This window comes from Rhopalosiphum maidis, chromosome 2 (assembly GCF_003676215.2).
Source record: "Rhopalosiphum maidis isolate BTI-1 chromosome 2, ASM367621v3, whole genome shotgun sequence".
Lineage (NCBI taxonomy): Eukaryota > Metazoa > Arthropoda > Insecta > Hemiptera > Aphididae > Rhopalosiphum > Rhopalosiphum maidis.
The window spans coordinates 85,464,816-85,485,326 of record NC_040878.1 but is presented as its reverse complement, the minus strand read 5'-3'; the positions used below and the strand labels follow the sequence as shown (position 1 = coordinate 85,485,326).

General features: G+C 27.8%; 1 protein-coding gene across 4 annotated transcripts in view; it reads left to right on the top strand.

Moving 5' to 3' along the window:
- LOC113553759 (unconventional myosin-Va) overlaps positions 1 to 5,581 on the top strand; it is a 67,213-nt gene extending 61,632 nt beyond the window's left edge. Inside the window, exons 12-19 of one of the 4 annotated variants that reach the window (XM_026957264.1) lie at positions 163 to 352; positions 1,249 to 1,420; positions 2,155 to 2,366; positions 2,457 to 2,655; positions 3,289 to 3,452; positions 3,873 to 4,072; positions 4,983 to 5,082; positions 5,145 to 5,581. In XM_026957264.1, coding sequence (XP_026813065.1) covers positions 163 to 352; positions 1,249 to 1,420; positions 2,155 to 2,366; positions 2,457 to 2,655; positions 3,289 to 3,452; positions 3,873 to 4,072; positions 4,983 to 5,082; positions 5,145 to 5,302 — 1,395 coding nt within the window. In that variant the 3' untranslated portion in view covers positions 5,303 to 5,581. The remainder of the gene's footprint in view (positions 1 to 162; positions 353 to 1,248; positions 1,421 to 2,154; positions 2,367 to 2,456; positions 2,656 to 3,288; positions 3,453 to 3,872; positions 4,073 to 4,982; positions 5,083 to 5,144) is intronic. The other 3 variants (XM_026957262.1, XM_026957265.1, XM_026957261.1) reach the window with 3 other exon arrangements.
- The last annotated feature ends 14,930 nt before the right edge of the window (positions 5,582 to 20,511 follow it).

Below are 20,511 nucleotides of genomic sequence, written 5' to 3'. Positions count from 1 at the left end.
AAGTCTATTCAACAATAATACATAATATATCGTTTACTTCTCCAAACTTACATAATTTATTATACTTAATAAGTTAAATAATATGTTAGTGCGTAATAAATTGTTTGTCTTCCCAATTGTACACGCTCGTAACTAATTATTACTGGTGGTTTTTTTTTACAGAGAACTGGCTTGTTAAGCATGTTGGACGTCGAGTGTTCCATCAACGGATCCGTGGAACTGTATCTGAGAAAAGTGAAATCTCAACACAGAAACAACCCAAGACTTTTCGAACCCAAGTCGGTTGAACACAAATCATTCGGCATACAACATTTTGCCGGCAGAGTCGTGTACGACGCTTCGGATTTCCTAGGTATAGAATAGATACATGACGTCATAAATATGGTTTCTATCAAAGTTTATAATAATGCTTTGTAATTCGATTTCGAAAATTTTTCATAGATAGTTGCTAAGTATCTATATTACAGAAATAATATGTGCTAGGTCTTTAGGAAGACGCACAACCATAAACGATCTCTGTATTACAAAATAAATGTAAATTATACCAAAATATGGATTTCGATAGTTCCAATTTTGTGTAACACGCTTTTGGGTATATAACGATATTTTAATTTTTAACCAAGTTATGAGAGTTTTTAAGTTTAAATATTTTTCGTATTTATATTACTTAACTATTAAAATACAACTACAATTAATTAGAAAACACAGATGATGTTTTTACCTTTACGTTTGATAATAGGTCATTACACTCTATTATTAAAGATTACTACACGAAATAGGAACTGTTAAACATAAATTTGCTATGTTGTATGTTTGTAGGACGGAGACAATATTTGACGTCCACTTAAATACTATCATCTATCACTAGTCACTATACAATCGAGTTTGTGACGTCCAACTTATTTTTTAATTAATATAGTCAATTAACAATAACTTTAATTAAATTATCAAATACCTAGTATAGTACAACCATGTGCAAAGTATTATTTTAAAGTAGGTTTACAATTTTTAAAATGATTTTTCCTATGTTGGCAATGTTAGCACCTACATTACTTATATAATTTTTTTATGCATATTTTTGTTTTTTTGTAATTAATAAGTAATAACAGTAATAAAAGACACCTATTGGTAAATTGTATGATAAAAATATAAGATTTACATCAATCATAAGAATAAGAAAAGGTCCAATTATTACTATCATATCCCGTAACGATCTGACGTATAAATATTTTGCAATTGTTATTTCAGAAACCAACAAAGACGTAGTGCCCGATGATTTAGTATCCGTTTTTCACAAGCAGTCGTGTTCGTTCGGTTTCGCCACGCATCTGTTTGGGAGTGAACTGAAAGCGTTGTACAGCATAGAAACAGTACCCAGAGGAATCAAATTTCGAATATCACCGACTTCGCATTCCGATCTGTAAGTCAAATATGATATAGTAAATTAGCGTTTAAATTCAGTAACTTATAAATGATGTTATAACGATTATTACCTACGATATTGATAGTACACAAATTATACTACATAAAAAAAATATATTGCGCCGATAGACGATATTATTCGTTTCTCCGACAGGTATCACTAGCAAATAAGAAAATTCGATTATTTATGACCCGTAAATATCTATACGTATTTTTGAAGTTTTCTATACAATACAAATACGGAATACGCAAATTAGTAAACTTTACGTATATCCACTTGTCTTTTGGGGGATAACCTCGTTTCCCTCTTCCGTAAAACAAATACAAAAAAAAAAATATCAAATTGTTTTCTGATTGAAATTATACAATAAAAATAGGTAACTCTTATTTGAAAAATCTTTGTATTAATGTAGCAAAAGTTTCTGCTTAAATATACTTAAAAGTTCTATGAATTAGAATTAAATCATTATTGAAGTAAATGGAGTAAAGTGGATGTGAGCAAGCTTGGTGAATAGTTTTTTATCTATAACATTTCATCCCCTTGCATAAATCTACCAATAACTCAGGCCTCCCCGAATATCAATTATATAATAATATTATTAATACATATTGTATTGTATACTATGAGACTAAAGTCTAAAATACATCATGTTCTCATAATGCTCAGATTGATTAATCTGTGTTGGATTGAACTAAAAATCTGTATCGAATATAATCGTTGGTTGTTTCCAGTTTAAACGGCAACGAGCCTGTATCGACGTTAACTCAAGACTTCCACACGCGGCTTGACAACCTGCTAAGATCGCTGGTGCACGCCCGACCACATTTCGTGCGTTGCATTAAGGCGAATTCGACCGAGACCCCGGACAAGTTCGACAGAGCGGTAGTCATGCGACAGATACGGTCATTACAAGTCTTAGAAACAGTCAATCTGATGGCTGGAGGTAAGTCGACGATAATTCACTATAACGGCTATATTATAACGACTACCGACTTAACCACGTACTATTATAACAATTTTTATTTTTCATCAGGTTATCCGCATCGGATGCGGTACAAGGCGTTCAACCTGAGGTATAAAATGCTGGCACCGTTCAACAAACTCTTGCGAACCGACGATCGGGCGACCGAAGACTGCCATCTGATATTACAATGCATCGAGGACAAAATTGATACGAAACAGAGCGAAGTGAGCATGAGTTGGGCTTTTGGCAAGAGACATGTCTTCTTAAGGTGAATATTTGCTACTTACATTTTTTACGTACACGTGACGCACGTTGCCTAGCAAAGGGCGGCACCACTTATAGTAAAATGTAGAGAGGAGTAACGCCCAATAACATCCCACGCCGAACCCAAAAAAAAGCTCAGTTCATCACTTCATCAGTTACTAGTCATTGAGTATACATTCATTCCAAATTTGTCATCACTCATCGTTGATATACATTTTCCACAAAAGTATTTTTTTTTTTAAAAAAAACATTGATTTTATCAGAAAGAGTTTAAGTAATAATATTTTTACCTAGTAAATTTAAATTTAAACGATTTAATTTTATCAGTATATCGACGAGATAACCTAGAATCACAAGTCATCGCAGCTTGTCTAAAAAGTATTCCACAAATGTATAATTATGTATCGAAAGAAAAATGTGTGCTATTATTGAAAATACTTACAGAACTTTGGCTTTAAAATCTTTCTTTAAGCCAATAAAAGGGCGGCTACACTGTTTCTACATATCGCCACACACATTGACCACGAAACGTCATAAATGTCTAAAAAAACTGTTTATAAGAACAATAAAACCGTTACTAGTTGTACGTCATCCATCTAATACCGACGACATACTTATGTAATCGTTCATGTTTCAGTGAGGGCGTAAGGCAACATCTGGAAAAACTCCGGTGGCAGACTCATCACAATGCTGCTGTACTGATACAGTGCACGTGGAGGAGCTGGAGGACCAGAAGAAAATGGCCGGGCACTAAGCGAGTCATGATGCAAATACAACAAGTGTCTAACCCGATTGTACAATGTACGTGTGCTTATGCCTTATTTGAGTAGTTTTAAGTATCTAAATTAAATAGCGCGACTTTCAGGATATTCTGTCCGTAATTTTCTATGCTAATATCAATGTTAATATTAGCTAAGAACAGATACACGACTCTAGGACTATAGTTTAATTATAATCGACGGAAACGATATCAATATGTATAAAATATGTATTGAGTTTAATTGAATACCATAACTATTAATACATATTGAACATGTCTTTTAGTTTTTAAACAGGTACTATTATTATTATTATCGTACCGCGTTTAATATTAATATATGATTAGGTGTTCTCGTTCACTCGATATCTTATTTTTTCCAATGCTCTCAGTTAGTTATTTAAGATGTATGCGTACGCTCACTTGTAAACTTATCTAATAGTTTTATTTCATCTATATTATAGGCCTCAACAACAAAATGGGTATGGGTGGAAGAAAAATGACTTCTGGTAGTCAACTTCCTAACGCCGGAGTAACCAACAGCGGCACAGCGACTTTGACTAGACCCAGGCCACAGCCAATAACGGGAACACCTCCTCCTGACCAGATTGAGAAATTCGATCAGAAAATAATACAGACTTGTAACCTGTTTGGATTGAATCTGGTAAATATTTTTAAGCAATAAATTATATAAGAATTATTTAGGATTTTAAATTACATTTATGCATATTTTAATGTACCATGTACTGGCATTAATATTGTATTTGTATTAGTGATTTGTTATTCTTATTAAATTGACAAACTTAATAAACAATCTAAACTTAATAATAATCTTTGAGTAAGCTTTTAACATTAATTAGAAGTAATTTAAATCAATAGTTTTGGATAAATTACTTTTAAAAATAACTTACTTTAAGTGTTACTTAAACATTAACTGTGTTACTTTCACATTACAAAGATAAAAAAAAACAGAACACGAGTATATTTCTCTGATTTTTTGTCGATCGAAAACGACGAAAACCAACGTATAACTAGTCTAAAGTCATAAATCCATTAGCCCATAATATAAGTAATAGCTGGTATGACTTGAACAAGACAAAAAAAATGTTAATATTAATGTTGTCCAAAACATTGAAAAATTAATTGTAACTCGTTAAAATCTAAAAAATTTTTACGCATTATAGAAATTTATATATGATATTATTATTTTTTCTATTAATTAAAATTATTTTAATTATAGATGCTCGAAATGGCAATGGGTTATTATATTTTAGGAGTAATGTCCATTATATTATTTTCGTTACTTAAAATTTTTTTAACAATATTACATTACTACGTAATAAATTAAATAACGTGTTACTATCGTTACGTTCTGCCCATGGCCCAACAACTGGGTCTTGGCAGCTGAATTTCCATTGGAGAGTTAAAATCTGAAATATAATTTCATAGCTTTTCAAGATCAGTTTCTCAACATTATACATATACTTTAAACTGACTTTAATAAAATAGGCAATTAATGGTTATAATCGTGCTATAGGTGACAAGTTTATAACGTAACTATTTTTATTTTCCAGGAAAGACCTCCACCATTACCTCCAAGTCGATCATACACGATATCTGGTAATACAAAAATGGGATATCCGCAAAGCCGTATAATGAAAAAATCTTTTCCTGGTATGTATATTGAATTTCACAATATTCAATAACTCGATATCTAATAACGATTCAATTTTCAGAAGAAGGAAACTGTGATGTCGCGCTGATGAAAGGTGACTCTGTGATTGTAGTGGGTACATCCAACAGGAGAGGACACCTGCTGGTCGAGCACTGCAATAGAAGCTTGGACGTGCCATTCCAATTTTTGGAACTGAAACCAAGACCCGTCGCCATCTAACGTCATTTTCCCCTTAATGTAGACATTGATGCTCAAACACGAAACTTATGATCAAACGTTAATTTATGTTCGCCTTATGTATTATATAAATATTGATTGTTGAATTTCTAGTGTATAAAATTACATATATATACGCTTCCGAAAAAAATGCTTATCTTAATAATATAACTGTTAACTAACTGTACTGTATATATAAAAAAAAATACATTTTAGTACAAATTGATGTTTTTCATGCCTGTCGTGGAAATATAATTTTATATTTAAGTAATAAATATATAATATATATTTATCATAAAATACGTCATTATATAAGTATTTTAAGTTTTAATTATCTTTAAAGGATTTATTTAAAAGAAATTAACTATACGATGTAATAAATTATTGTTTTATTGTTTTATATTATGATTACAATTGTGCCAATATTATATAATATGAATACTCATTAAAGATGAAATTTCAACTTGTTTGTATCGAAAATCCAATTTTTAATTCACAGCTCGTTCATTGTAATACGATTTTGTAATTCGTGTGGAATGAAAATTACAAGAGACCTAAAACGTTACCGTAGAATACAGTAACTCCTTCGCAGGCTATCGAAAATATTAGGACATTACGATTTTCGATGTTCATAATCATAAATATCTAAAATAATATTATTTAGCTAATTATCACAAATAATGTATATACATAATATGTATTTGTAATATTGTTATATATTTGAAAATGCGTTTATATTGCCTATAGAAATATTTTGTGTAATGTGCTTTCAAAGACCGGATGTCTCTGTTTTCCGACCATTCGCCGTACTCTATGACAGAAATCTATACGTTAATTGCTAATAATAAGTGACTAAAAACAAAACAAATTCTATTCCGCGATAAAATTATAAAGTGCATATTAATCGACAGAATAATGAATAATGATCGGGATTCGAGGCGTTTGAATATACTTTTCATGTTTCGTCAATGTGAAATGTTTATTTGAATTACGCTTGCGAGTTTCTATGGCGCACAGATAATAATATGGACGGTGCGCGGTCGAAAGGAAATAAGTAAATTTAGGATTTTTTTTTCGATTATTACGCGCCATCTAGTGGAATAAACAATACTGCGTACCTAGTTTTGAAGATGCTTAATAACATCCTGTTTCCAGAAAACTAGTGACTTAAGTAGTGATTACCCGTTACCCTTTTACCCGCGCACCATCCATATAATTAATCGTCCAACTCACCACTATACTTGATAACCCGATGTTCCAACCACTGTAGTTGATACCCAATTATTAATAAAACATAAATTGACGAATTAGAAAAAATTACATAAATAATTCATATGACTCGTTAAACCGCGGCTCATCTGTTGTACATTTTGGGTTGGACTTTTTCCCCTGAATGGTTACACTCTCCAACCATAAAAAGTTTATGCAGATATATGCCATTGGATGGCAACAATCAAAATTGGTATATTGAATATTCGTGTGTCGAATGATCACTTGCGTTTGACGTGGACGTCGGAATTTTGAAACGTTCGAATCACAAAAAAATATTATTTTGGCGCTGATACGTCGCAAGAGTTGCCTACGTCGAACCCCTCAAAAATAGTGACCTTATAATAATGTTATGAAGATAAAAATTATTTATTCTTATTGCCGTTCCTCCGCGAATCGAGTGGTTTAACGTTTAACGTTCGATCGACAGGCTCACTTCAAATTAATATTGGTATACAGAATGATTAGATATCTTAAGTTGCGCAGAACTATTTTAGATTCTCAGCGTAACGATGAATTTTACAACGGTGTATCGATGTATGTGATGTTTTTGTGTTTGAGCGCATGATAATTAGTAGTAAATAAAATGGTTCGATTTTCAATTTGAGGGTGGTATTACATAGTAAATTGGATCTAAATCAAAAATGTCTAGTATTTTTCAATGTAATGGGGAAAAATAAACAACAAACTAAAGAAAATTGGGAATTTTCACGCAAAATCAGTTTTCAAAAAAATCAAATTTTAGTTGTAATTTAAAAACTAATATTCATAGATACTTGGAATTTTCATTAAAATATAATTATATTTCTATTTTCTATAAATGGTACAATTTTTAACATATTTTGACTCTTTTTGAACAATTTATAGGCATGAAAAATATAGTATTTATTATATTATTATATTATTTAATTAATAGTATTTTTTTTTAGATGCTGATAAAAAATGTACGAACGATAGGTAAAAAATGGATAAATATTTTGTAATATAATACAAGGTTCTCGATAAAATATTAATTTTCCAATTAAAAAGTATTAAATATTTATAATCACAATATTTTTTTATAGGCATTTAAATATACTTTCGAAATTCAATAAATGGTTCTTTACAAGTTGAGCAGCTGTTAGTAAATATTTCTACCGGAGTCAAATTAATTTTTAATGACCGTTCAAATTTTTTTTTTTTTGACATTGGATATTCAACCGTATAATAATTACTTCTCCTCCAAAAATGTTTGTTCTTTGTTGTAATTCAATTATTTTGCAGCAACAACGTATAAAATATTTAATATTTTTTTTATCAACATAACGTTATATTAAATACAAAATAAATGACTAAGTAACAAAAAGAAAAATATTTCATGAAATGTACTTGATAATAAAAGCTGACTGACTGTCTCCGCTCAAAACGTTTTTCGGTTTTCGAGAGTCAATAAAGGTATCGATAAACTTAAATTTATCACACACGTTAAAGTGATCCGCTTGACACCTAATGTACAGTAGAAGCGGTACCCACTGGCCACTTGTCTTCTTGTTTAATATCATTCGTAGTTTTGTGGAAATATCGTGTTATTTTTATCCGCTTGAGACGGCGACGACAAATAATTATCTACTATTTTCTGCTGCCTATTATAGTGGTGTAAATTATAAACTCTCTTTTATAGTCCCTCGTAGAAATCTCTTTTGAGTATATACTGTTATACATCCAGCGTTTTTATATTTATTTATTATTTTTTTTTTAATAAATGACACTTTTCACTTTTTTATGTGTTGGTTACGCTTACGAAAAAATGATACACAATAATAAAAACATGTTACTATTCGATTTTACAATATTGCACCATTTGCATTCAATAAATTCACATGTATTTAAAACCCGAATTGACATTGACCAATTTTCACTTCAATTAAAATCCTTTGGTTTTATTTTTATAAATAAGTTGAAAAATATTTGCTTAACGAATTTCGATAGAGTGCTATAAATTATAATAAATATATAAGTAGATACACTAATTAGATTGATCGAATGCGAACGAATGATAAATGGTTCGTTAACTTAATAACCTTCAAACCTTAGGTCGTTGCTGATATTTATATCAAAACACAAAAATAAGGTTAAATCCTAAAATGTCTTATAGCGCTATCACAAAATGTCAGTAAATTTTGCTAAATCGCTAATTACGGCTTGCGTGAACTACGATTTATTGCGATTCGCAATATCTGTGTTTGACAAAGTAATATTTTTTATTATAATTTTATTCGCATCTCATATCCCATAATTTATAAGTTGAAATGTTAAATTCTAATAGCTTAAACAAATAGTACGACTTTAAATTGTGACATTTTTTTCGATCGGCTAAGCAAACAAAAACAAAAATTACAGATTAAAAAAATAATAAACCAGTAGATATTATAAACATTTCTTACAGTATTTGTACTTCATCATCAAGTTTTTTTTTCTAAAAAGCATAATATTATACATTTTAATAGATTTTTTTTGGTAAATATAAGGTTTACGAGGTTATGTAATAGAAACGTGTATAACTTAAATACATGTTTCTATACAGTGTGATTCATCTAACATGGCTACTTAATTCAAATTCTAATTTTTGTATTATTTTAAATATACTTAAAGACCATATTTTCAAATTATTGAGTTTTTTGTACTAAGTACTTATGGAGTGCCATGTGGACATATAAACTTCTATTTCGTCAAATGAGAAACTTCTCTTGTTTATTGTACATTATTTAATTGGGTAGTTTTTTAAAAATAAATGTAATGTACGATTCAAAATTCAAAAGAGTAGTTTATCAGTTATTTATTAAAAGGTTTAAAAGTACTAATCATAATAATAATAATAAATAGTCCTTAAAAATAGTTTTACAAAAATATAAAATAAATGTAATATTGAATCAAATGTTTATTATACTTGGATCTTTTTTACAAATTATAAATGTTAACAGATTATTTATATTAATTACTAAAACTTAGTTTCAATTCACCATAGCCTCCATAGCTAACCGATTACAATGGTTGAATGGAACTATATTATGGAAAACTATCGGCTATAAAATTTACAGTAGAAAGGGAGTACTCATTTAAAAAATAGATGTTTATCGTATGTTAACAGAACACTCATCCCTAAATAGTACAATAAATGTTAAGAATATAAAAATATGATCCAAATTTCGGATTTGAATATCTACATTTTTGAAGAAAAAATAGAGAACGAGTACCTATGCGTGATGAACTACCCTGTAGAACATGTTTAAATTTATTTTATCTTAAATGCTGAAAATATAAAAATGAGCATCGTGATAAAAAATAAAATAAAAATTACATTAATAATTATTTTTTATTTGTCGATTAATCGAAAAAGCTATTGAATTTAAACAATTTTCATTATTGTTTTTTCTTGAATAACGTTTTTAGAACTGTTGATAAATACCTTTTATTCTGCTGAAGCATATATTATCTACGATTCATTGTTATTCTATACGGCTGAGAAAATGTTTGCTATTTTTATTTTGTAGCTCACAGATTTATCACTTTATAACTAATATTTACTGTCAGCTGTTCGACTTGTTTTTCGATCATTACCTTCTAAACTTCACACTATATAGCTAATTAATTCGACGCCCTTGTATAAAATAGTCAAACGCACATGTAATCTTTTATATTTAAATATAATGAATTATAATAATATAGTTACTTATTGGGTAAAATATGTATAAAATGTAATGATATACAACACATTACAATACAATATTATTATATATTATATAACAACGCGACAATGTTAACTTGTACAAATTATATAATTCGTATACCGCCTATATATACAAGGTGATTATTATTAATATAAACACTAATTTTCTCGATAGTCAATAACGTTTTGATAAATGAACATTTTTGAAAAAATTCTATTTTAGATTCTGGGCAAAGAATTTACAGTTTTACAAAAATGTGTTTTTTTTATTTCGTTTTGTGCCAGGAATCGTTTTTTCTATTAGTAGATATAATTTTCCGATTATCAACTTTGAGATAGATTTTTTGGTAGCAAATTAGATCTAGTTGGAACAAAAAATTATAAATATTTTTTTAAAAAATCGGCAACAACGAAAAATTACTAAAATTTGTTTACATTTTACAGGAGTCTTATGGCTATCAAAAAGTTAGACTTCGGTTAAAATTATTTTTCGTCATTTCGATTTATCATTGAGTTCAAATTTAACATGCCTTGCTTTATACTGAGACTACTGATACTTAATTAAGAATTACACTCATCTACACTTAGTAGGTATATAGCGGAGTTGTTACCTAGTTGACAGCTTTTTACAATTCATTTTTTCGTTATCAATATTTAATTGTATGAATGAAAAACATAAATGACTAATTTCACATTCCAAAATAGAATATTTTTCTTAGAATTGAAATAAATAAAAATCTAATTTTGAACACGTAGTTTTTATCAATAATCATAAATTTATAATTTACAACTTATATAAGTATTCAATGACTCTGTATAGCATTTTTTTTTTCTAAAAAAACGCTGTTCTGTTGTTAACGAATTTACAATATTTGTTGAGAATTAGCAGAAACGGAAAACGCAATATTTTTAGCGTCTACTGCTTATACATAATATACAATTATGCATAACCATGGTTATTATATGGATAGATCTAGATGTTTTTTTCTGTAACCGGTAGTCTACGTCATAGAGTAATGTATACACTATAATGTTTTGTATGATATTGTCAGTAGAAATTTCTGTGATTTTACGACACTGTAGGTAACTTTGATTATAGTTCAAATAATGTGTTCTGTATGTACAAACGCCCGTACTAATGCTATGTTATTATACCATAAATTTCAAGCGTATTTTTTTTTTGTACGCAAATTACAATAATACTAATTCGCAGCATTTGAGCGTTTCATAATGAACTAATATCGCTAATCCGGAATCTGAATATTACATAATGTAACGTATGTAATATGACGTGTTTGATATACCTTCTACTATCCGACCTGTATGGCCGTATCTGACGATATAATGACGAATATAACAGATTAGTAAAAAATATTGTTTTGTACCAAACGTGTTGAAGGTCAAACGTGTTTATGGGTTTTTATTAAAAACAAAATTACATCTGAAAATCTGGTTTTGACGATTATGCATCCACACAGTATAATAATATATTATACTGCACACGTGCAACAGACTTTGTGTTGTTTTACTTGCAATAATAATCGAGTGTACGTACATCGTGTATTTTATAATTGAAATTTGTTCCCTTGCGTGAACGTTTTGCATTTATCTCTACTTGCAAGTTGTAACACCCACACCGTGTATACCTATGATACTATAGTCTATAACAGCATTTCTCGACCTAGGGATCGCGATTGCCCTGGCTAAGGGTCGTGGTGGTCAAAAATAATAAAATACCGATTTACAAAATGAACCTTTCGTTCAAAATTTGGTTTTCCCAACGATATGATACAAATTTATAGTTAATATAGATAGGGAGAGAGGGTCGTCAAGTGATTGAGCATATTTTATACCAGGGGTCCCCAATTAATATTTTTGAAGGGCCAAATTAGGGATCTAAAAGTTTTTCATGGGCCATCAAAATTCTAAATACATATTTACATTATTTAAAAACCAATAATATTTAAAAAAAAAATAATAATTTACAATAATAACACATTATAATGTTGTTAATAGTATGTTACGACCTGGACCGGATAAAATGTGTACGCGGACCGCCATTTGGTGACCCATGTTCTATACTTTTTTTGGGGGTCGCGAAGCTAAAAAGGTTGAGAAACACTGGTCTATAACACAACATAAATTATAATCATTCAAATTATATTATCACTGCCCACCAAACCCTATATTGTTGTAAAATACGAAAATATTATGATGTTTATGTTTATTACTTTATAATTACATTTTCAAATACCAATTCGATTGAACTGAACATTCGATTATTATTCGATTTTAACTTGATTAAGACTCAATTCCATTGTGATGTACATAAAACATAAAGTCATATCACACAGACAGACTGCTAAAACAAATATAATGTACTAATTTAAAAATGTATAATTATATTGTCATCAAACAGATATTTTGCAACATAGTACCTAATTAAAAATTATTACATAATAAACTGGACAAAAATAGAGTTGTTTGATACATAATTAATATGATGACATTTTTAGTTTATTGTGATAAAACAAGCAATATGCAATGCGGTGCGTTATGCCGTTATTGTGTTAGTATTCGTGTGTTAAACATCAGTAAAGAATCCCAATGTCAAGAACCGTTTTGCAACGATTTAAATGTATAATAATAAATATCCATTTGCGATACCTTATTAGATACAATTCAATTTTTCGTAATTAGCACTATATATAGATCAACTGTTCAAGAATTACCTGTTGTCTGTAAGTCTGTTATTACCTATACAATAACTTTTTTTATTATTATTATCTATTTAAAATATGACAATTAACAATCTGCAGTCTACAACAATATAAACACTATAAGTATAATAAGTACGTTTGATGGTGGTAAACAGGTAAACTGGTAAGAAATTAGAAGGAAAATAAATCACCAGTGGCGGCACCCCAGGCCCCAGCAATATACAATAATTTTTTTCGTTTTTGTATTGGTGTAATGCAGGCCATTAACATCACTAGCCACAACGACCACTTCTTCACACCCGTCTCTGACTTTTGCCACCTACACCTATTCCTGCCATATATTTCTGCTCTTATCAATCTCAGGTCCTGATACACGCGGTGTCATATTGTAATCGTTGTCTCGGTCGTCCCCACTTCCCGAGGGTCTTTTCATTTCCAATACACACGTCCCACAAAGTCATTTTTTCCTACACAGTCAACAGTTTTCATTCTGCGCGCCAAAACATGCCTTGTGCCTCTGCCCAACAAATCCTTTTACTCTTCATTACTACTACTATGTCCGGTGGGTTGAACAGTTCATTCGAATCATTATTAGTTTTGCGCTCATATCACAATAACTTAATAATAATAATATAAATCGAAAAATATTTGCATGATACGGTTCGTACAATACCCACGCTGACGGCTGTAAAACGGGTTTTATTTTAGTTATAAAATTCACTCTCAATGGATTATTTTCGTCATTAACAATGAACTTGAAAAGTTAACCAATAACTGGACGAAGGTCATTTTTATCATTATAACATATTATTATATTGAATTCGCGAGAATTTCGATTCAGTTTTCGTTTGATATAATATATACCTAAATGTACATACTATATCTTTTAATATTACCAATGTTTATTATGAACCAGACACCTGTACCGTGTTTACATTGATGACAATTAGTCATAGCAAGTACTAATAATATAGATTATAGGTATTAATATTTAATACGAGTCAAACTGAAAATAAATTATGACCGCGAGACCACAATCCGTTCCTTTCAACATCGACGAATCGCGTTCTTTGCTGATGGGTTTATTTACAGTATTGAACGTCTCGTCTCATCGTTATAATTTTTTTCTAAATGTATTTTTAGACTTAATAAAACATCGGTAGGTACACAAAGTAAACTTTGCGTCTTTGCTGTTTTGCAGGAGGTGAAATAGTTATTTGTTATACATATTTAAATGCGTCTATTCGGTTTAATTATGGTTGCATTCAAATCTCTATTCAGTATTTTCTAGTAGTATAGTGAATTGTTAGTGTTTTAAGTGTATTACTGTTTTTGATGTTGAAAATATTCAGTTCTATAGTTTGTTCATCGAAAGACAACTTCGCGCATACGTTCGACGGAAATGCGGGCAATCTGTTAAAAAACCTATCGCCATGACTGTTTTATTATATTATGCAAAAAAATAGTAGTGTGACGCTCCGACGTGATTGAAAATATCGAATACAACATAATATGGATTTTAATCACTAAAATAAAATGCCTATGACACTAAATAAACTTGTTATATCTAGAGCGACAGGCGATTAAGTAGATGGACCGTAGCAGTAAGGTGTTGTAATGAGGAAAGAACGACTAGTTTATGTCTGCACGCAGTTCTGGTCACTCGGCGAATTGGCTATAACTATATTACAAATATCGATATCAATTACAATATTGGACTATATTATTCAAATAAAATAATATCACTTTAATAAAATATTATTAAATTAAGAATACTTAATAGTCACGAATTATAATAGATAGTTGGTATATTATTAATTTGAGTGTGATCTCATTAGGACGGAAAATTAAATAACCATATAACAACTTTAAAAATGCAATAAAAAGATAGAAAACGGGTAACCATAATACTCTAAAATGAAAATTTTTTATCTGAATACTCCCCCCCAAAAATGAACTGAAAAATATAAAGTATATTTTTGTAATGTACTACAAATGCAGTAAATGCACATAAGCAGCATTAGTAATCATACAAGTATTGAGTATACTATGCAACTGATTTCGTATAGCATACCCATAACGGCCATAACTCATAAAGCACTAAGTAGTACAATAATAACAATTTTAATGTATTGTATAGAAGTGTTTATCGTTTAATTGTAAATTATTAGACCAAGTGAGTTTCAATGATATGATCTTCACAAATATCATAAACGTAAAGCAGCGTTAGATATCAAACCTATTTATCAATAAATATAAGATTATAAGACAGACACGATATAGTTTCTCAATGTCAATGAGATCAGGTCAAATTAGTAATTACACATGTATTTATTTGTATTGATGTGTTATGTAAAACGATTTTCGTTTTTAATACTTTTAAGTTATTACTGCAATGTTTATTGTTTCTAAAACCATAGCGCAATTAGTAGGGTGTATACGGGTATTTAATGTTATCTATAAGAAATCGTAAAATAAATTACTAATTATTAGTATCTTTCCAATTATTCACTGCTATTTGCTAACAATGTTATATTAAATATACATAAGATGAAAAAGTCATATAAAAAAACGATTGAATTCGTCAGATTTTTATTTTGTTTTATTTTTTGATTTTGTACGATGAACCAAATACTACAAGTTTGATGATGAAAACTAAAAACTTTGATTAAAAAAAATAATTTATATAATTCAATTCTTCGTTCTTTATATTTTATGATCATTAGTTTTTTTTTTTACTCCAATTGCGCACTTGTCCGAAAGACATATAACGTATTTCTACGACGTCAACATAAAAACCATAACACGATTCGAAATGAAATCGAACAATTTTGGTTTCATAAATGTAAACAAGTTCAAAATATCGATTAGGCCGACGAAAATAATAAATAAAACTTTATTATTTATTTTTTTTTTTATATATAACAGAACGAGCCGTGGTACAAAGTATAGAACATAATTATTTACATAAAATTTAGTGTCATTAAGTAACAATATAAAATTATAAATTATATAAGCGAATAACATTTAAATTGTGCATTTGTGCGTGCCATTTACAATTTACACTGTGTAAACCTATACTATATAGGTACTTAATGTTACCTAGTAATTAGTGTTACAAGTTTTTGTCATCTCGTTATTGTATAGAAGAGAATTTAATGTGCTCTAAGGAATAAAATAAATATTATATATACATGTATAATTTGAATGATTTGATGAAACAACACGTGAACTGTGTACGATATCCGTCATTGAGTATTATATAAATAATATACCTATCTATGTATGTATTAATAAAAAATTGGTATAATGAAATTAAATTTATATGTTTATTTTAGTAATTTAATTAGGCAGATATATCGTACATAGTAAATATGTTTAAATTAATATTATTGTATTATATTGATTAGTATGAGTTTTTTATTCACATTATAATACATATTTTATATTTCTTATTTATATTAGAAATTATCATAAAAAAATACATGAACAAATTTAATGAACATTAAATAACTAATTGTAAAAAAAAATAATTTATATTTTATTTTTAATTAGTATAATTTAGAATTAAGATAATAATACAATATAATTTAATTTAAGTTATAATGTATTTTTAATTTTTAATACAAAAACTTTTTTGGCCAAAATATAATTAATATAAAAACATATTATTACAGACACTCTCTCGGTCGTTGTATATTATTATAGTGTATACGTTTCGCTTTTGGTGTGGCGTCCTCTTAATATTAATATAGTTCTCACACTCCCATGTCATATCTATAAAAATATTAATCACGATGTTAATTATAATACTTATATAACTATTATTATTAATTAATTAATATTTTATTACTACCTACTACTATTGTTATTATTAATAGTATAGCATTATACATACTAATAACAATTGTTGACCTAAGCTTTAACAGTTAAAGTTAACTAACTATTAAGCATTATTGATTAAGGTTCCCACTTGTACATAGTAAATACAAATTTAACTTAAGTCCAAAATGTAAAACTAAAAATATTTTCTTTTGACATGCACTAAGTTAGTAAGTTTAGAAATAAAGATAATTTTTATGAAAGCTTATTAACAACATACTAATTGGCTTAGTAATTGAATATAATTGTTAAGAGGATGCCACACCTTGTGTGTTGTTTGTTTTACAAACGTACAACAGCAAATTGTAGATAATAATCCATTCTACTCTGTTATTTTTAAAATTAGAGAATAAACCTATTATAAAATGTACAGGTAATATTATTATTTATGAAATCTCAGAAACTTTAATTGATATTTTAATTACAAAGCAAGTTATGAGCATTTTAAAACTATAAATGTTATGTACATTTTAAAATATCATATCGTGGAGACATTACTGCAAGCGGATGTTGTATCGTCTGAAATAGCGTATTAATTATTACACTTTACATATCATAACAACTACCGCATAACAACTTTTTGAAATCAAAAGGAAAAATAGGGTACCGTTCTGCTGTACTGTAGGTTTTGAGTGGGTCACTGTGATGGATCATAATATAATGTATACGAACAACAACTGAGTGAAGACAGTCTATCAGGCTCTATCTCTGAGTATATTTCATGTTAGGTGTAATACAATTGAAATAATTAAATCATTAACAAAATAAATTTAATTAAATATTACGGTTTTTGATATTGCTATTAGACAAAATAATATATTTTACTAATTATTATTAGTAATACTGTAGGTCGTAGGTGAATTAATTTTTGTCAAAAACAATGTATTTGAAAATATCATTGTGTGTATAAAATACGATAGTAATACGAAAATTCTAAGTACTAAATTCTAATTTCTATTCACAAACAATGTTTACGAGCTATAACAAAATAATGAACATATTGATATTGCTGTTCATAGTTTAAATATTATCTATTATTATAATGATAAATATTTTAATTTTTTGATTACTTATCGTACATACATAATATGCACAAAATAAACATCATTGTAAAATCAATATCTAATATTCGCTCCGCTCAAAATTATCTAACTTAAAGCTAAATATTTATTTAGAAAAAAAATAACTATAAGTCTATGGGTATTTCAGTAAATCATTTTGCCATATAAATTATAAACAATACCTATATACTTTCGTTTCATTTTATTTCATTTTAATACTCCAATATTTCCATGTGTGAATTATACATGTATAATATAATATAATACATTATCATTATAATAATCATCAAATATTCATATATTTTATAAGTATTATGATGTATCAAACTTGTCATTGCAATAACGTGCGGCTAATGTTTGTATCTATTGTATGATTTTATTAAAATTAAATTTAAATTTATACTCTACATATTACATATTAGTGTTTATGAAGGTAAGTATAATAACTAGAGTTAGGATGTTAATGACTTTTGCATTTTTTTTCCTTTAATTCTATACAATGTTACTCTAGCTAAAAATTTGATTCATGCTCTCTTGATGCAGAATATTCTAATTTTATTTTGCATTTTTCGGCATTTTTAGCTATAAATGCATTTTTTTGATTTTTAACGTCATTTTTTCATTTTTTAAGTCATTTTTTGTAGTTTTTGTACATTGTGGGGCAATTTTAGATTTTGGAGCAAGTGTTAAACTCGAGTTTGGAAACAAATTTAATTTATTTAAAATCTAAATTAATTTATTTTTAATAATTTTATTTAATGCTTAAAATGTAAATGTATACTATTGTTTATTACTTTATTAATATTATAATCTATAATTCATATTTAAAATTACTATTACACCCGTTATCACGCCTATATCTCTAATAAAAATTATAATGTATTTATAAATACATTTTTTCACTTACTTAATTAGTTTTTTAGACCATTTTCAAGGTAATTTTTTGAAGCTTTTAGGGTATTTTTGCACTTTTTTTTAGGGAATTTTTGTGTATTTTTTAGGTCATCAACATCCTAACTCTAATAATAACTAAATATAAAAAATATAAGGCACAAATACTTCAAAAGATATCTAACGAATAAAAAAATAGGTATAATACAAGTTATAAGTAATAAGTATATGTTAGCTAGGTATTCAGTATTTATAATAATGACTTAAATAAATAAATCGATATTTTGATAATATCTACATATTTTTATAATTGAATAAATTATGTATGTTTTACCAAATAGAAACATTGTTGAAAAAAGTTATTATGTATGTAATATGTATATAGTTGTGTAAACAAGTCATTATCACAAAAAAATATTTTTATCAATCAGCAATGTTATCTCTAAAATAATAATCGTGCACGTTGGATCCCGTGATCGTATTATAATATTCACTAAAGGAATAAATAAATAAATTATTAATTAACCTTTGACTATAATTTCTGTGGATAATATTATTAAGTGTTAAAAGCTTTTATTAACTATGACATTTAAATCACCTTAAACTATTTCATATCTATACTATTTATACGTTTTTTGCTCTCGCAGGTTAAAATAATATTAGATGTTAACACAATGACTTTGAAATATTATCAAACTTTAACGATAAACAGTACCAATGTCCTATTATAATTACAGTAAAATGTTATTTGTGTTTTTGTTAATAATTATAAATAATATAATATGTAAGTACATAAAAATTAGTAATTGCCAATTGGCAATAATTGTGCCATTTTGCAATTATTTATATAAGAGACATATATGTTTTTGACAAATAATTAGTTTATTCAAACCGGCTTAAAATAATTTATTGGAAATAAGTAAAAACTATTGGCTATCACTATAATGTATTTCATAAATATTATATCAATCGTAGTACCTACCTATGTTATTTTGAACATGTTACTACTCAAAAAATATTTTTTTTTCTTGATTAATCTAAGATACTTACATTGGTAATTAAAACCATTAGTATATAATAGGTATATTTATAGATATTACATTAAATTTATATTAAATTATGCATTTCATTTATGTAAAATAGTTTGAAACCTAAAAAATATGATCTTATTTTCGTTTTAATATTTTCTCAAAATTATTTCACAATCGTCAATCTGTAAACATTTTATATAACATTATATACTTGGAATAACAAAAATGAAGAAAGTAGGTAACCGCTCTGCTATAGGTATAGTAGGTACGAGTGTACCTCGTTATCTAAGAAGTCACCACAATGTATACAAAACTAGATATTAACGTTGTTAACGAGTTAATATGTTAAAAATTAGATTAATTGATTTAATTTTATTAACTTACTTCACTGGATTTATGTTTTGATGAATTCAACTTTGACTTATTTGCCTCTACGTTAACTTAAAATCAATTTTTCTTTTAAGTTATTTTTAGTTTTTAAATGTTCATATTATCCAGAAAAATAATAATTAGTATACTACTGTTTATTTAATATATATAAGTTCGTTGAATACATAAAATATTATTGAACAAAAAAAAAAGATAAATTTACAAAGAATTTTGTATGTATATTTATAGATTTACAGATAAAAAAGAATTTATCACATTAATC